This window comes from Saccopteryx bilineata, chromosome 1, assembly GCF_036850765.1.
Source record: "Saccopteryx bilineata isolate mSacBil1 chromosome 1, mSacBil1_pri_phased_curated, whole genome shotgun sequence".
Lineage (NCBI taxonomy): Eukaryota > Metazoa > Chordata > Mammalia > Chiroptera > Emballonuridae > Saccopteryx > Saccopteryx bilineata.
In genome coordinates, this window is record NC_089490.1 from 259,648,477 (window position 1) to 259,663,141 (window position 14,665).

General features: G+C 43.8%; 1 protein-coding gene across 4 annotated transcripts in view; it reads left to right on the forward strand.

Annotated features, from left to right (window-relative positions):
• Window positions 1-10,333: 10,333 nt before the first annotated feature.
• LOC136312212 (survival of motor neuron protein) overlaps window positions 10,334-14,665 on the forward strand; it is a 120,242-nt gene continuing 115,910 nt past the window's right edge. For all 4 annotated transcript variants that reach the window (XM_066241759.1, XM_066241753.1, XM_066241741.1 and 1 more), the window contains exon 1: window positions 10,334-10,452. In XM_066241759.1, coding sequence (XP_066097856.1) covers window positions 10,375-10,452 — 78 coding nt within the window. In that variant the 5' untranslated portion in view covers window positions 10,334-10,374. The remainder of the gene's footprint in view (window positions 10,453-14,665) is intronic.

Below are 14,665 nucleotides of genomic sequence, written 5' to 3' on the forward strand. Positions count from 1 at the left end.
CTTTAGTTTCTTTTCATGTAGTATATTTAAATAAGATAACTAAAGAAGGAAACTGATTAATTGCAAAATATTAAAGGGAAACAAGCCTGACCTGTGGTGGCGCAGTGGATAAAGCGTCGACCTGGAAATGCTGAGGTCGCCGGTTCGAAACCCTGGGCTTGCCTGGTCAAGGCACATATGGGAGTTGATGCTTCCAGCTCCTCCCCCCTGTCTCTCTCTCCTCTCTGTCTCTCTCTGTCTCTCCTCTCTAAAAAATGAATAAATTAAAAAAATTAAAAAAAAAAAAGGGAAACAACAGGTGAATCATTGTAATAAGTTAATAAAGTTTGTCCCAGTAAAGCCCAAGCTCTACGTTGATCAGGTGTCCCTGACTCGACTTCCCCGTGCAGTGGGACACTCCTGCTTATCAGCAGGGCTTGGCAGCCTCTTCGAGACTACTCTAGAGGCAGCTATGAGGATGCTACTGATCAGTGCCGACACTAACTGCCACCACAGGAAATACACGACCGACACACAAGTTAGTTGCAAGAAGCACACAGGCAATTTGTTACTCACAAATCCTTTTGGCGTGCCTCGGTACAGTTTAAGGGGGCCCCGTCGTCGTGCTCCTCTCGGCTGTCTTTGGTCAGAGCTCAGAACAGCATGGAGACAGTCCATATTCACGTTGGAGTCTGGGCGACTACTTCAGCAGGGGGGGGCCTTCAGCTTTAGTACCTTTTCTGGCCAATGCCTTCTAACAGGTGTCAATCTACAGGATTATCACCTCAAACCACCTTTTTGGAAATTCCTTGCAGAGAGCCCTTTTTATGTTAATCTCCTGTCACATCAAGCCACTTTTAAGATGCTCCTAGGGAAGCTTCTTGTTTATGTTAATTCACAGAGTTATGACATCAAGCCACTTCTTATCTATGTATAACTTCACACACACACTAATGGCCTTGCTCAGAGTCTATTGATCACAAATGCACACACTATATTAATTCCTATCCAGATGGCATAACTTTGATTTCCTTAAATAATTTTAATATTATATCTTAATTACTTTTGTATATCTTCCATATTTTTTATATTTCTATATATTTAATTACTATAACATTATATTACTACAACAAAGTTAATCCATGTACCAACTTTAGATATTTCTTTGAATTGTTGCCAAAGCAAGATAAAATTTATTTAGACAAAGTAGTACCAAGTTTACAATGTAATTTGAAAAATACCAGAATTTCTGAAACATCCTTATAAACTTTAAAAATACTGTCTTACAGGCCCTGGCCGGTTGGCTCAGCGGTAGAGCGTCGGCCTGGCGTGCGGGGGACCCAGGTTCGATTCCCGGCCAGGGCACATAGGAGAAGCGCCCATTTGCTTCTCCACCCCACCCCTCCTTCCTCTCTGTCTCTCTCTTCCCCTCCTGCAGCCAAGGCTCCATTGGAGCAAAGATGGCCCGGGCACTGGGGATGGCTCCTTGGCCCCTGCCCCAGGCGCTAGAGTGGCTCTGGTCTCGGCAGAGTGACGCCCCGGAGGGGCAGAGCATCGCCCCCTGGCGGGCAGAGCATCCCCTCTGGTGGGCGTGCTGGGTGGATCCCGGTTGGGTCGGGCACATGCGGGAGTCTGTCTGTCTCTCCCCGTTTCCAGCTTCAGAAAAAAAAAATACTGTCTTACATCATCCTTAACAGAAGGTAGTGCATTATTATTAGCAATCTTTGTAATTCCTGCTGAAAATAAGAGGGAGCAGCTGCTACTGCCCAAGGTAGTATACTGAGGTCAGTTTCATCAGTTACTTGATTCCCTTTGAATGCCTTTTTCTATTAGTGACAGAATTGTTATCCATTTATCAAACTAGATTGTTTTTGAAAATTGAGCTAAAAGGGAATATTGATAACTGGCATTATTTTCCTAATTTTTTTTTTTTTTTTTTTTTTTTTTTTTACAGAGGCAGAGATAGACAGGGACAGACAGACAGGAACGGAGAGAGATGAGAAGCATCAATCATCAGTTTCTCGTTGTGCGCGTTGCGACTTCTTAGTTGTTCATTGATTGCTTTCTCACATGTGCCTTGACCGTGGGCCTTCAGCAGACCGAGTAACCCCCTGCTGGAGCCAGCGACCCTGGGTCCAAGCTGGTGAGCTCTTTGCTCAAGCCAGATGAGCCCGCGCTCAAGCTGGCGACCTCGGGGTCTCGAACCTGGGTCCTTCCGCATCCCAGTCCGACGCTCTATCCACTGCGCCACCACCTGGTCAGGCTATTTTCCTAATTTTTAAAAAATATATATTTGGCCTGACCTGTGGTGGCGCAGTGGATAAAGCGTTGACCTGGAAATGCTGAGGTCGCCGGTTCAAAACCCTGGGCTTGCCTGGTCAAGGCACATATGGGAGTTGATGCTTCCTGCTCCTCCCTCCCCCTTCTCTCTCTCTTTCTCACTCTCTCTCCTTTCTAAAATGAATTAATATATATATATATATATATTTTGGCCCTGGCCAGGTAGCTCAGTTGGGCATTGTCCTCATATGCCAAGATTGTGGGTTTGACCCCCAGTCAGAGCACATACAGGAATCAACCAATGAATGCATAAATAAGTGGAACAACAAATTGATGTTTTTCTCTTCCCCACCCTGACCCCCCCTCACTAAAATTATTAATTTGTGTGTGTGTGTGTGTGTGTGTGTGTGTGTGACACAGAGAGAGAAACAGAGGGAGGGACAGACAGGCAAAAAGGGAGAGAGATGAGAAGCATCAATTCTTCGTTGCGGCTCCTTAGTCTCCGTAGTTGTTCATGGATTGCTTTCTTATTCATATGTGCCTTAACCAGGGGGCTACAGCAGAGCAAGTAACCCCTTGCTCAAGCCAGCGACCTTGGGCTTCAAGCCAGTGACCTTGGACTCATGCCAGCGACCATGAGGTCATATCTATAATCCCATGCTCAAGCTAACAACCCTGTGGTCAAGCTGGTGAGCCCACACTCAAGCCAGATGAGCCCATGCTCAAGCTGGCATCCTTAAGGTTTCATTTGGGGGGGGGGCTCATCCAGGATTCCTTAGGGTTTCAAATCTGGATCCTCTGTGTCCCAGTCCAACGCTCTATCCACTGCACCAGGCTTTTTAAAAGTTTTTAAGAAAATAGCCTGACCTGTGGTGGCGCAGTGGATAAAGCATCGACCCGAAATGCTGAGGTCGCCAGTTCAAAACCCTGGGTTTGCCCGGTCAAGGCACATATGGGAGTTGATGCTTCCTGCTCCTCCCCACTTCTATCTCTCTCTCTCTCCTCTAAAAAATGAATAAATAAATAAAAATAATTTTAAAAAATAAAGTTTTTAAGAAAATAAACTTTAGGCTCTGGTGAGGAGTTCAGTTGGTTCAAGTTTTATCCTAACATGACAAGGTTGCAGGTTCAGTCCTTAGGATACATACAAGAATCAACCAATGAAGGCATGAATAAGTGTAACAATAAAAATGATGTTTTTCTCTGTCCCTGTCTCTCTCCCTTCTCTTTCTAAAAGTAAATAAATAAAGCCTGACCAGTAGTATCACAGTGGATAAGGTGTCAACCTGGCATGCTGAGGACCCAGGTTCAAGACCCAAGGTCATTGGTTTGAGCACAGGTTCACCAGGTTGAGTGCAGGGCCATTGGATTGAGCATGGGATCATACATGATCCCATTGTCGCTGGCTTGAGCCCAAAGGTCACTGTTCTGAAGCTCAAGGTCACTGATTTGAGCCTAAGGTCGCTGACTTGGATGGAGCCTGCCCCCACCCAATCAACAAACAACCAAAGAGCCACAACTACATGTTGATTCTTCTCATATCTTTTCCTTCCTGTTACTCTGTCTCTCTGTTTCTCTCTCTCAAATGAAAAAAATCAATAAATAAAAATTTTAAATAAAAAGAATAAACCTTATAATATATATATATATATATATATATATATATATATATGCGCCCAGGGTGGGCAAAAGTAGGTTCACAGTTATACTACAAATAATACAATAATTAGTAATATACAAGAATAAGCTGTTTTGCACATGCACAAGTGTAAACCTACTTTTGCCCACTCTTGTATCTATTTCGCTCTTTTTCCCTACGTTTTTATTGATGGCAAGAGTTTACCCACTTCTAGAAAATGACAGTCTATTTTTGTATTTTCAAGTTTCACCTTATAAAAGGAGCTTTGCTTTTTTTTTTTTTTTTTTGTATTTTTGTATTTTTCCGAAGCTGGAAACGGGGAGGCAGTCAGACAGAGTCCCATATGCGCCCGACCGGGATTCACCCTGCACGCCCACCAGGGGGCTATGCTCTGCCCATCTGGGGTGTCGCTCTGCTGCAATCAGAGCCATTCTAGCGCCTGAGGCAGAGGCCATAGAGCCATCCTCAGTGCCCCGGTCAAATTTGCTCCATGGAGCCTTGGCTGCGGGAGGGGAAGAGAGAAACAGAGAGGAAGGAGAGGGGGAGGGGTGGAAAAGCAGATGGGCACTTTTCCTGTGTGCCCTGGCCGGGAATCGAACCTGGGACTCCTGCACCCCAGGCCAACGCTCTACCACTGAGCCAACCGGCCAGGGCCAGGAGCTTTGCTTTTTAAGGCAGATGCACCACTGCTATTAGTTTTGAGTCTAAAATCTGTTTTAAAACTATTGAATTTTAAAAAGCATACCTGGCCAGACAGCTCAGTTGTTTAGAGCAGTCGTCCTGAAGCACAGAGGTTGCTGCTTTGATCCAGGTCAGGGTACATAGAGGAACAGATTGCTGTTTCTGTCTGTCTGTCTCTCTCTCTCTCTCTTTCTCTCTCTAAATATATACAATTTTCATTTGTCAATTATACCTCTAAGGCTGATGAGGGACAAAAACATATCCCTAAAGTAAAAACTTGATATAAAATTGGCTCTGGCAATCAGATGATGAGATTTGTACATTTTTCCATTTGTGTCATAGTTTTAACATATATCAAAATAAGCAGGAAGTATGTCAACTTCTTTAGGTAAATTCCTAATTGCCTTTGGTAATGAAGATCTATTAACACCAAAAGTCAATTAAAGATTGAATTATTAGGCTCTGGCCGGTTGGCTCAGTGGTAGAGCATCGGCCTGGCGTGCAGGAGTCCCGGGTTTGATTTCTGGCCAGGGCACACAGGAGAGGCGCCCATCTGCTTCTCCACCCCTCCCCCTCTCCTTCTTCTCTGTCTCTCTCTTCCCCTCCCGCAGCCAAGGCTCCATTGGAGCAAAAAGTTGGCCTGGGCGCTGAGGATGGCTCCAAGGCCGCTGCCTCAGGCGCTAGAATGGCTCTGCTTGCAACAGAGCAATGCCCCAGATGGGCAGAGCATCGCCCCCTGGTGGGCGTGCCGGGTGAATCTTGGTCAGGTGCATGCGGGAGCCTGTCTGACTGCCTCCCCGTTTCCAACTTCAGAAAAATACAAAAAAAATTTTTTGAATTATTTTTGTGATTGTCAATCATAGTTTTCCATTAGATCAAAACTGAATAAGAACATTTTAAAACTGCCTCCTACAGCTTCCTCTGCTAAAGTACTTGCTATATAATAATAATGTATTGAAAAATGTTCTTTCCAAATGGCCAAGTCATGAAAATGTCACCGAGATAAGAAGAATGACAAGAAGTTGCTCATATGCACTTCCCTATGAATTACAGAAAGATTTAAAATTTAGAGGCTTTAAAAATTATTTTTTCCATTGATTCGAAGGGGGGGGGAGAGAGAGAAAAGCATCAATTTGTTAATTGTTTCATTTAGTTGTGCACTTATTGATTGCTTCCCATACATACCCTGACCAGGAATCCAACCCACAACCTTTGAGCAGTATGACAACACTCTACCCACTGAGCCACCCCACCAGGGCCACAACTTTGCTTCTTAAAAACAAAAACTTTTTACAAAGTGCTCATTAGCTAATAGTACACATTGAAAGTTCACAGGTAGCCTGCTCTTGCACCATTTGCCCAGGAAAATTGAGATTTAAATTTTTTATTATAATATAGCTTTTATAGAAGTATTTTCCATGTCACATACTACTCTTGCTACTTTATCAGTTGGACGTGACTTAGCTTATTGGTATATGAGTGCAGGAACATTTCCCTGCAGTATAGTTTGTTGCAGCCATTCTCCACAGTTGTGAGTTTGTAAGAAATTGTCTACTGGACCTGACCAAGTGGTAGTGCAGTGGATAGAGTGTTGACGTGGGACACTGAGGTCCCAGGTTCAAATCCCCAAGGTAGCCGACTTGAGCACGGGCTCATCTAGCTTGACAGCAGACTCACTAGATTGAGCATGGGATCATCAACATAATCCCAAGGTCACTGGTTTAAGCAAGAGGTCACTGGCTCAGCTGGAGCTCCTCGGTCAAGGCACGTAGGAGAAGCAATCAATGAACAACTCAAGTGTCACAAGTGCAAGCTAATGCTTCTCATCACTCTTCCTTCCTCTCTCTCTCTCTCTCTAAAAAAAGAAATTGAGATTCTGCTTAAGGAATCTTCCCAAGGTTACCAGCTAGTAAATGGCAAGTTAAGGATATGAACCCAGCAGACTGAATACAGAGCTTCCAGAGTTTATTTTCATACTTATTGGCATCTTTGTTTTTTCCTCTATGAATAACTTGTTTTTACCTTTGCCTGTCTTACTGTTTTTACTGTTAATTTGACAACACTTTTTTTATAATATGTAAGGAATATTAATATTTTCTTACATGTTACAAATATTTTCTAAACTTTCTGTTTATTTATATTGCTTTTGTCGAAATTTTTAACTGTGTAATCAAATGTCTAGTTTCTTTATAAGTGAGAATGCAGATTAGACAGCCAGCAGACTTATACAGTGTGACATGGTAAGAAAAAATTTAACATGTTAAAAAAATCTTTTTTAAACAAATACTTATTTTTCACAGTTCTAGAGGCTGGGAAGCCCAAGATCAAGGTACCAGCTTGGTTGAGTTTGTTGAAGGCCCTCTTCTGGGTTGCAGACTGCTAACTTCTTGCTGTGTCCTCACATAGTGGATCTAAAATTTTAAATGTGAACTTGAATGTCGTTATTTGGGTGAAATAGGTGGAATGAGTGGTGGTGGTGGTAGTGGAGGAGGAATACTCTCGAATTAACTGATTACAGTATCCATCTCCTTTATTGCTTACTCCTCAACTCATTTACATTACCTGCCTGACCTACAAAAGGTATTTAATTTTCACTTCTTGCATGGTTTCTTGTTTCTATCTTAAGATCTCACCTATTCCGAGTTTATAAAAATCACCTAGAATGTATTAGATGCATGATTTGAGGGTAGGAAGTCCAAACTTCACATACTAGATGACTAATTATATCTAGGTTGTTTATGAATTATAAATTATACTGCCATTTGTCCATTGCATCATTCAAATATTCTTCCAAAATATCATTTGGCGTTGTTTTTTTTAATAAATTTTATTTTTATTTTATTTATTCATTTTTAGAGAGGAGAGAGAGAAGGGGGGAGGAGCTGGAAGCATCAACTCCCATATGTGCCTTAACCAGGCAAGCCCAGGGTTTCGAACCGGCGACCTCAGCATTTCCAGGTCAACGCTTTATCCACTGCGCCACCACAGGTCAGGCTCATTTGGCGTTTTTAACTTTCGGCTGCTCTACCAGTTTGGTGTGCATTTTTACATGCAAATTACTGACACGTCTCTGATCTCTTGACCCTAGATCCTGAAGAAAGGTAAAATTAAGGAACTAATTGGTTTTGCCCTTGTCTTTGGTTTATTCACTATTTCACAAGACAATTCCAATATATGTTACTCAAATTGGAAATCTGATCACTAATTATTTGAATTCTTTATATGATAATGGGCAAGAGTCATTAAAGATAGGTTTTTTTTGTTTGTTATAAATTGCATTTGCGCCCTGGCCTGTTGGCTCAGTAGTAGAATATCAACCTGCTGTGTGAAAGTCCCAGGTTTGATTCCTTGTCAGGGCACACAGGAAAGGCAACTATTTGCTTCTCCCCACCCCCCTACCCCCAGTCACCCTGCGCTGAAGATGGCTCCCTGGTGCCTCTATCTCAGGTGCTGAAAGTAGCTCTGTTGCCAACAGCACCAGATGGGCAGAGCATCTGCCCCAGACTGGGTCGTGCAGTGGATCCCGGTGGATGTGCACGCAAAGTCTGTATCTGTATCTCCCCAATGGTAACCCTGACAGGCTTCAGTTTAAGAAATGCAGGCCTATGGGGGAAGAAGAGGGGAGGGAAAGATGAGGCTGTGCTCTTGGAGGGAGAGTGTACCCATAAAACTCTTTCATTACTTTTTAAATTTTATTTACTGACATTAGCAAGTGCAGAGAGGGAAAGGCAGAGGAGGAGGAGCAGAAAGCACCAACTGGTAGTTGCTTCTCACATGTGCCTGGACTTGGCAAGCCCAAGCTCTCCAACTTTGACCTCAGCTTTATCCACTGTGCCACTACAGGTTAGGCCAGTGGTTCTCAAACATTTTGAAGTCAGGGTGCACTTAAAATCCTACAAATAATTGTAGGCTCACTACATACAAATTTCTGAGAAATATGTTACAATTAAGTCAAATATTAAAGAAAAGAAAATAAAGTCCAAGCGTGCTTTTATGGCAATTAAACAAAATAAATACAACAAAATTAAATTTATTTGAACATTAAAAAACATTTTTGTTACATTTTTTGAGTTATGCTTTTTAGAATTTGTAAAAAAGAGGGGTAAAAAAATGACAAAAAGTTATCTTTTTATATATCATATATAGATTCTTTCTTTCTTTCTTTCTTTCTTTCTTTCTTTCTCTTTCTTTGTATTTTTCTGAAGTTGGAAATGGGAAGACAGTCAGACAGACTCCCTCATGTGCCCGACCGGGATGCTCTGCCCATCTAGGGTTTGCTCTGTTGAGACCAGAGCCATTCTAGTGCCTGAGGCAGAGGCCATGGAGCCATTCTCAGTGCCCAGGCCAACTTTGCTCCAATGGAGCCTTGGCTGCGGGAGGGGAAGAGAGAGACAGAGAGGAAGGAGAGGGGAAGGGATGGAGAAGCAGATGGGCGCTTCTCCTGTGTGCCCTGGCCGGGAGTCAAACCCGGGACTCCTGCACGCCAGGCCGATGCTCTACCACTGAGCCAACTGGCCAGGGCCTATATAGATACATTCTTAGTAAGATTTAGTAAATTCAGCAGGTCCCGGCACGAATGTGTTAAGTTTTTTCATTCTTGTGTTTATGAGAAACATGAATCTGATGTGTCCTAGCGATTTCTTCAATGTTTGGGCATATATTTTAAAGGCAAATTCTCATTTCCTCATCAATATATTGAAGAATTCCTCTTGTTTTTCTCGTGTTGAGTGCAGAAAACCTCCACCATACATATCATCTTAACTTTACACCAAACAAAGGATAGAAGAAACTTGCCTCCAGTCTTTCCCAGGAACATGGGCAGTGGCGTAAACAATCCAGCACCACAGCTTAACAGCCTTTTGCAACCTAATCAGGCAAGTTAGGTGGGGGTTGGGCAGACTGTCAGTTTACAGCCAATTCCCCACACCTCTGTCCCCCCAAAATCTAAACTCCAAACACCCTGTTGGTTTTTTGGTCCCCAACAAGCACATATTTCTCTGAAAATATGGTGCACCTGGAAATCTTCTAGGGCGCACACTTTGAGAACCACTGGGTTAGGCAATCACTTTTAAAATATATAATTGGTTACCTCTGAACTGATTTTTTTATGGCATTTTTATTTTAATTTTTTTTAACTTTTTTTATTTTATTGATTTTAGAGAGAGAGAGGAATGAGAGAGAGAGAGAGACAGAGAGAGAGAGAAGGGGGAGGAGCAGGAAGCATCAACTCCCATATGTGCCTTGACCAGGCAAGCCCAAGGTTTCAAACCGGCGACCTCAGTGTTCCAGATCGACGCTTTATCCCACTGCGCCACCACAGGTCAGGTTATTTTAATTTTTAAAATTTTTTAATTTTTAAATTTTTTAGAGAGAGGAAGGGAGAGAGCGAGAAAGAGACAGGAACAGCAATCTGTTCCTGTGCATGCCTGTTGGGGATGGAACTTGCAACCTCTGTGCTTCCAGACAATCCAACTATCCGACCAGGGCTGGACTGACTTTTATTGTTTTGCTTAACCCCTATCTTCTATATCACCTGCAGTGAACACTATCTTTTAAGAAAATGTATTGTGCAAAACAAATACACCTTGGTAGAATCACTCTACGAACAAAATTAAAAGTGAAATATAGGATTTACGAGAATACATAAAAGAAAATCAATGAAGACGCAGACCCCTCGTAGAGAGCGCGAAACGCTCCAGGCCACCGTCCTTTTCCGTTCCCAGAGGTCCCGGTGGCGGAAGTCGTCATTCTCAGAGGCACGGAGCCCACGCCGCGCGCCCCTAGGTATCCTCGCTATGGCGATGGGAGGAGGAAGCGGTGGTGGTGTCTCGGAGCAGGGGGATCCGGTGCTGTTCCGGCGCGGCACAGGCCAGGTGAGGTCGTGAACAGCATGCGTCCCTACGGGCGCCCAGTGCGGACTCCTAGCGCCTCTAGCCGGTCTCTGCGCTTCTTCCCCATCCGCGGGGCGATACTTGGTAGTCTGTTTATTGCAGACCTGTGGTCCGCCTGTTGCTACATCTTTTCCCATCCGGGAACCTCATTAGCTTCCTCTTGCAGCTTGGCTGTGAGCCGAGGCCCTACTGCAACTTAATCGTGCTTTAGTTGGTTCACTGAGACTGGTGCCGTGTGTGGAGGCAAGGAAACCAGTTAGGAATCTAGTGAAACGACTCAGACTCTAATCTGGGTGTTAGCAAAGGAGAACAGAGTACTTGTGTTTTAGATATGTTTTTGAAACCAAAGACAAAAAGTGTTGTGCATGAATTCGGTGATGGAGATTTGAAAGAGGAAAATCAAGGATAACTTCAAGATTGTTCTGAACAATTGAAAAGATAAAGTTAGTTGCCTTTTACTGATGTGCTGAAATGAGGAAGACTGCAATGAACAGGTTTATAAAGGAGAAGATCTGAAATTAGGGTAAAATAGTAGGGGTAAAATCTTATTGGAGTGAGTTCAAGAGTGGGAGAGGAGAAATTCAAGGCAACATTTGTAAACAAATAGTTCAAAGAGTTTTATTGTGAATAGAAAGTAGAGAGAATTTTATTGTGAATAAAAAGTAGAGAGAGTGGCCAATAAATAGATGGAGGTAAAGTGAGGTAAAGAGGATCCTTAATTGGTGGTGTTTATTTCAAAATGGAAGAAACATGTTTCCACATGTTTGTGAGCTGTTAGGAAAAATCCATTGAGGATGGAAACATTGACAATGAAGGAGTCAGAATTGCTGAACTAGTATTTTAGACAGGTAAGAGGGCATGGATTTGGCCTTTGTTAGGAGCATTGACAGTTGATATGGTGACAGTTATATAGGTACAGATCGGTTGGGAGACTGAAACTTTTCTTTTGATTGTTGCTGTTCTGTCAGTAAAAGAAGGAGGTTTATAAGCTAGGAGTGAGAACCGGGCAGGTGTTGGGGATTTGAGCAGAGAAAAGAAAGGAAGTCTCTAGGAGAGTGGTAAGTGTTGGACTAGGCCCTAGTGACTAGGGAGATGTGTAGTGGAAGTGTTGCTAAGTCTACTTGAGATTGGTGATCATGAGTTTAAAGGAGACTAGACAGCATGATTGTGTCTTTTCACCAGTTAAGTTCACTTCAAGTTTGTGAGGGCAGGCACAGAATTAACTGGTAGTTGAAAACTGCCCCACCAGTGCTGGTGCAGTGCATAGAGTGGCAACCTGGATGCTGATGTCCCAGGTTCAAAACTCCAAGGTCGCCGGCTTGAGTTCAGGCTCACCAGCTTGAGCACGGGGGTTGCTGGCTTGAGCAAGGGGTCACAGACTCTGCTGGAGCCCCCACCTCCTTGTCAAGACATGTATGAGAAGCAAACGGTGAACAACTAAAGTGATGCAACTACAGATTGATGCTTCTCATCTCCCTCCCTCCCCACCCCCTCTCTTGCTTAAAAAAAGAAATTAGCCTGACCTGTGGTGACACCATGGATAAAGCTTTGACCTGGAACACTGAGGTCATGGGTTTGAAACCCTGGCCTTGCCTGGTCAAGGCACATATGGGAGTTGATGCTTCTTGCTCCTCCTTCCCTCCTTACCTTCTCTCTCCCTCCCCCTCCCTCCCTCCATCCCCCTCTCTAAAATGAATAAATAAAATCTTTTTTAAAAAAGAAATTAATAGCCCTGGCCGGTTGGCTCAGCGGTAGAGCGTCGGCCTAGCGTGCGGAGGACCCGGGTTCGATTCCCGGCCAGGGCACATAGGAGAAGCGCCCATTTGTTTCTCCACCCCTCCGCCGCGCCTTCCTCTCTGTCTCTCTCTTCCCCTCCCACAGCCAAGGCTCCATTGGAGCAAAGATGGCCCGGGCGCTGGGGATGGCTCTGTGGCCTCTGCCCCAGGCGCTAGAGTGGCTCTGGTCGCAACATGGCGACGCCCAGGATGGGCAGAGCATCGCCCCCTGGTGGACAGAGCGTCGCCCCTGGTGGGCGTGCCAGGTGGATCCCGGTCGGGCGCATGCGGGAGTCTGTCTGACTGTCTCTCCCTGTTTCCAGCTTCAGAAAAATGCAGCAAAAAAAAAAAAGAAATTAATAGAGTTTTACAGGCACACCTTGTTTTATTGGGCTTCACTTTATTGCTTCCCAGGTACTGCATTTTTTACAAACTGAAGGCAAAACACTCCACCTCCAAAAGCATTGCAGCTTGCTTTATTGCAATGTTCACTTTATTACAGTGGTCTGACTAAGTGCACAGTTTCTCAGGTATGCCTGTAGTTCATACCAAGTAATTTTGAAGAATTGAGATAGAGGGGTACAAAGGAATTATATTCATGATTGACCATGGAATTTAAGCTGATTAAGAAAGGAAGTGGGGCCTGACCAGGTGGTGGCGCAGTGGATAGAACATTGGACTGGGATGCGGAGGACCCAGGTTCGAGACCCTGAGGTCGCCAGCTTGAGCGCGGGTTCATCTGGCTTGAGCAAAAAGCTCACCAGCTTGGACCCAAGGTCCCTGGCTCGAGCAAGGGGTTACTCAGTCTGCTGAAGGCCTGTGGTCAAGGCACATATGAGAAAGCAATCAATGAACAACTAAGGTGTTGCAAAGCGCAATGAAAAACTAATGATTGATGCTTCTCATCTCTCCATTCCTATCTGTCTGTCCCTGTCTATCCCTCTCTCTGACTCTCTCTCTGTGTCTGTAAAAAAAAAAAAAAAAAAAAAAAAAAAGAAAGAAAGGAAGTGGGGCTTGACCAGATGATGGCGCAGTGGATAGAGCATCGGACTGGGACGTGGAGGACCCAGGTTCGAGACCTGGAGGTTGCCAGCTTAAGCACAGGCTCATCTGATTTGAGCAAGGCTCACCAGCTTGAGCCCAAGGTCGCTGGTTTGAGCAAGGGGTCACTCGGTTTGCTGTAGCCCCCCAGTCAAGGCATATATGAGAAAGCAATCAATGAACAACTAAGGTGCAGCAATGAAAATTTGATGCTTATCTCTTTCCCTTCCTGTCTGTTCCTATCTGTCCCTCTGTCTCTGTCACAAAAAAAACTAAATAAATGAAAGAAAGGTAGTGGGGATATTAGAAAAGTGAGAGACTGTTTAAAAAGTGAATGAATTAATGTTTTGCTGTTCCCAGTGAAGTGGATTGATTGTCATCATCAAACTACTAGAAGGACTAAGTTGTAGATCCTAGAAGGTAATGGTTAGAGAGTAGGATTTATGGAGAGGTTGTAGTTACTGTTACTGGCCATAATATAATAAAAACTATGAAAATTCCATTTGCTTCACATTCTTGCTAACAGTTGGTATGGTCAGTCTTGGGTTAACTTTAGACATCCTAAAAGATACGTAGTGGCATCTTGTGGTTTTAATTAGAAGTGGGTAGCTGAAATTGGGTGGTAGATCATTGATAGAGAAGAATTTAAAGACCTGTAAGGACAAAGTATTGGAAGGATCATCTACATGGGCTCTCTTTTTTTAATTTAATTTTATTTATTTATTTTTTACAGAGACAGAGAGTGAGTCAGAGAGGGATAGACAGGGACGGAGAGAGATGAGAAGCATCAATCATCAGTTTTTCATTGCGACACCTTGGTTGTTCATTGATTGCTTTCTCATATGTGCCTTGACCGCGGACCTTCAGCAGACCGAGTAACCCCTTGTTGGACCCAGCGACCTTGGGTTCAAGCTGGTGAGCTTTGCTCAAACCAGATGAGCCCATGCTCAAGCTGGCGACCTCAGGGTCTCGAACCTGGGTCCTCTGCATCCCAGTCCGACGCTCTATCCACTGCGCCACCGCCTGGTCAGGCTACATGGACTTTTAAATCAAGAATTACGAAGAGTAGGATTGGTGAGATTACTGAATAAAACTCTCTGGGAATGAGGAGGTATGACCCATATGTTTGTAGATAACTGCAATAAGGGGCATAGTAGACAGTGAACTCTGTTGACAGGATTTTTAAAGCTAGGAGGTTTTAGGGAGAAGGAGGGAGAATAATCTGGAGTAGAAGTGAGGAGCAATGAAGATTTTCCACCACCTCTGGTACAGTAATTTAATGGATACGAGGGAGAAAACATTTCATTTGAGATGGCTGCAAGGAAAGTGGCATTCTCAGAGAATGTCACATTTTAGTTACAGCAAGAAGATAAAGGGCA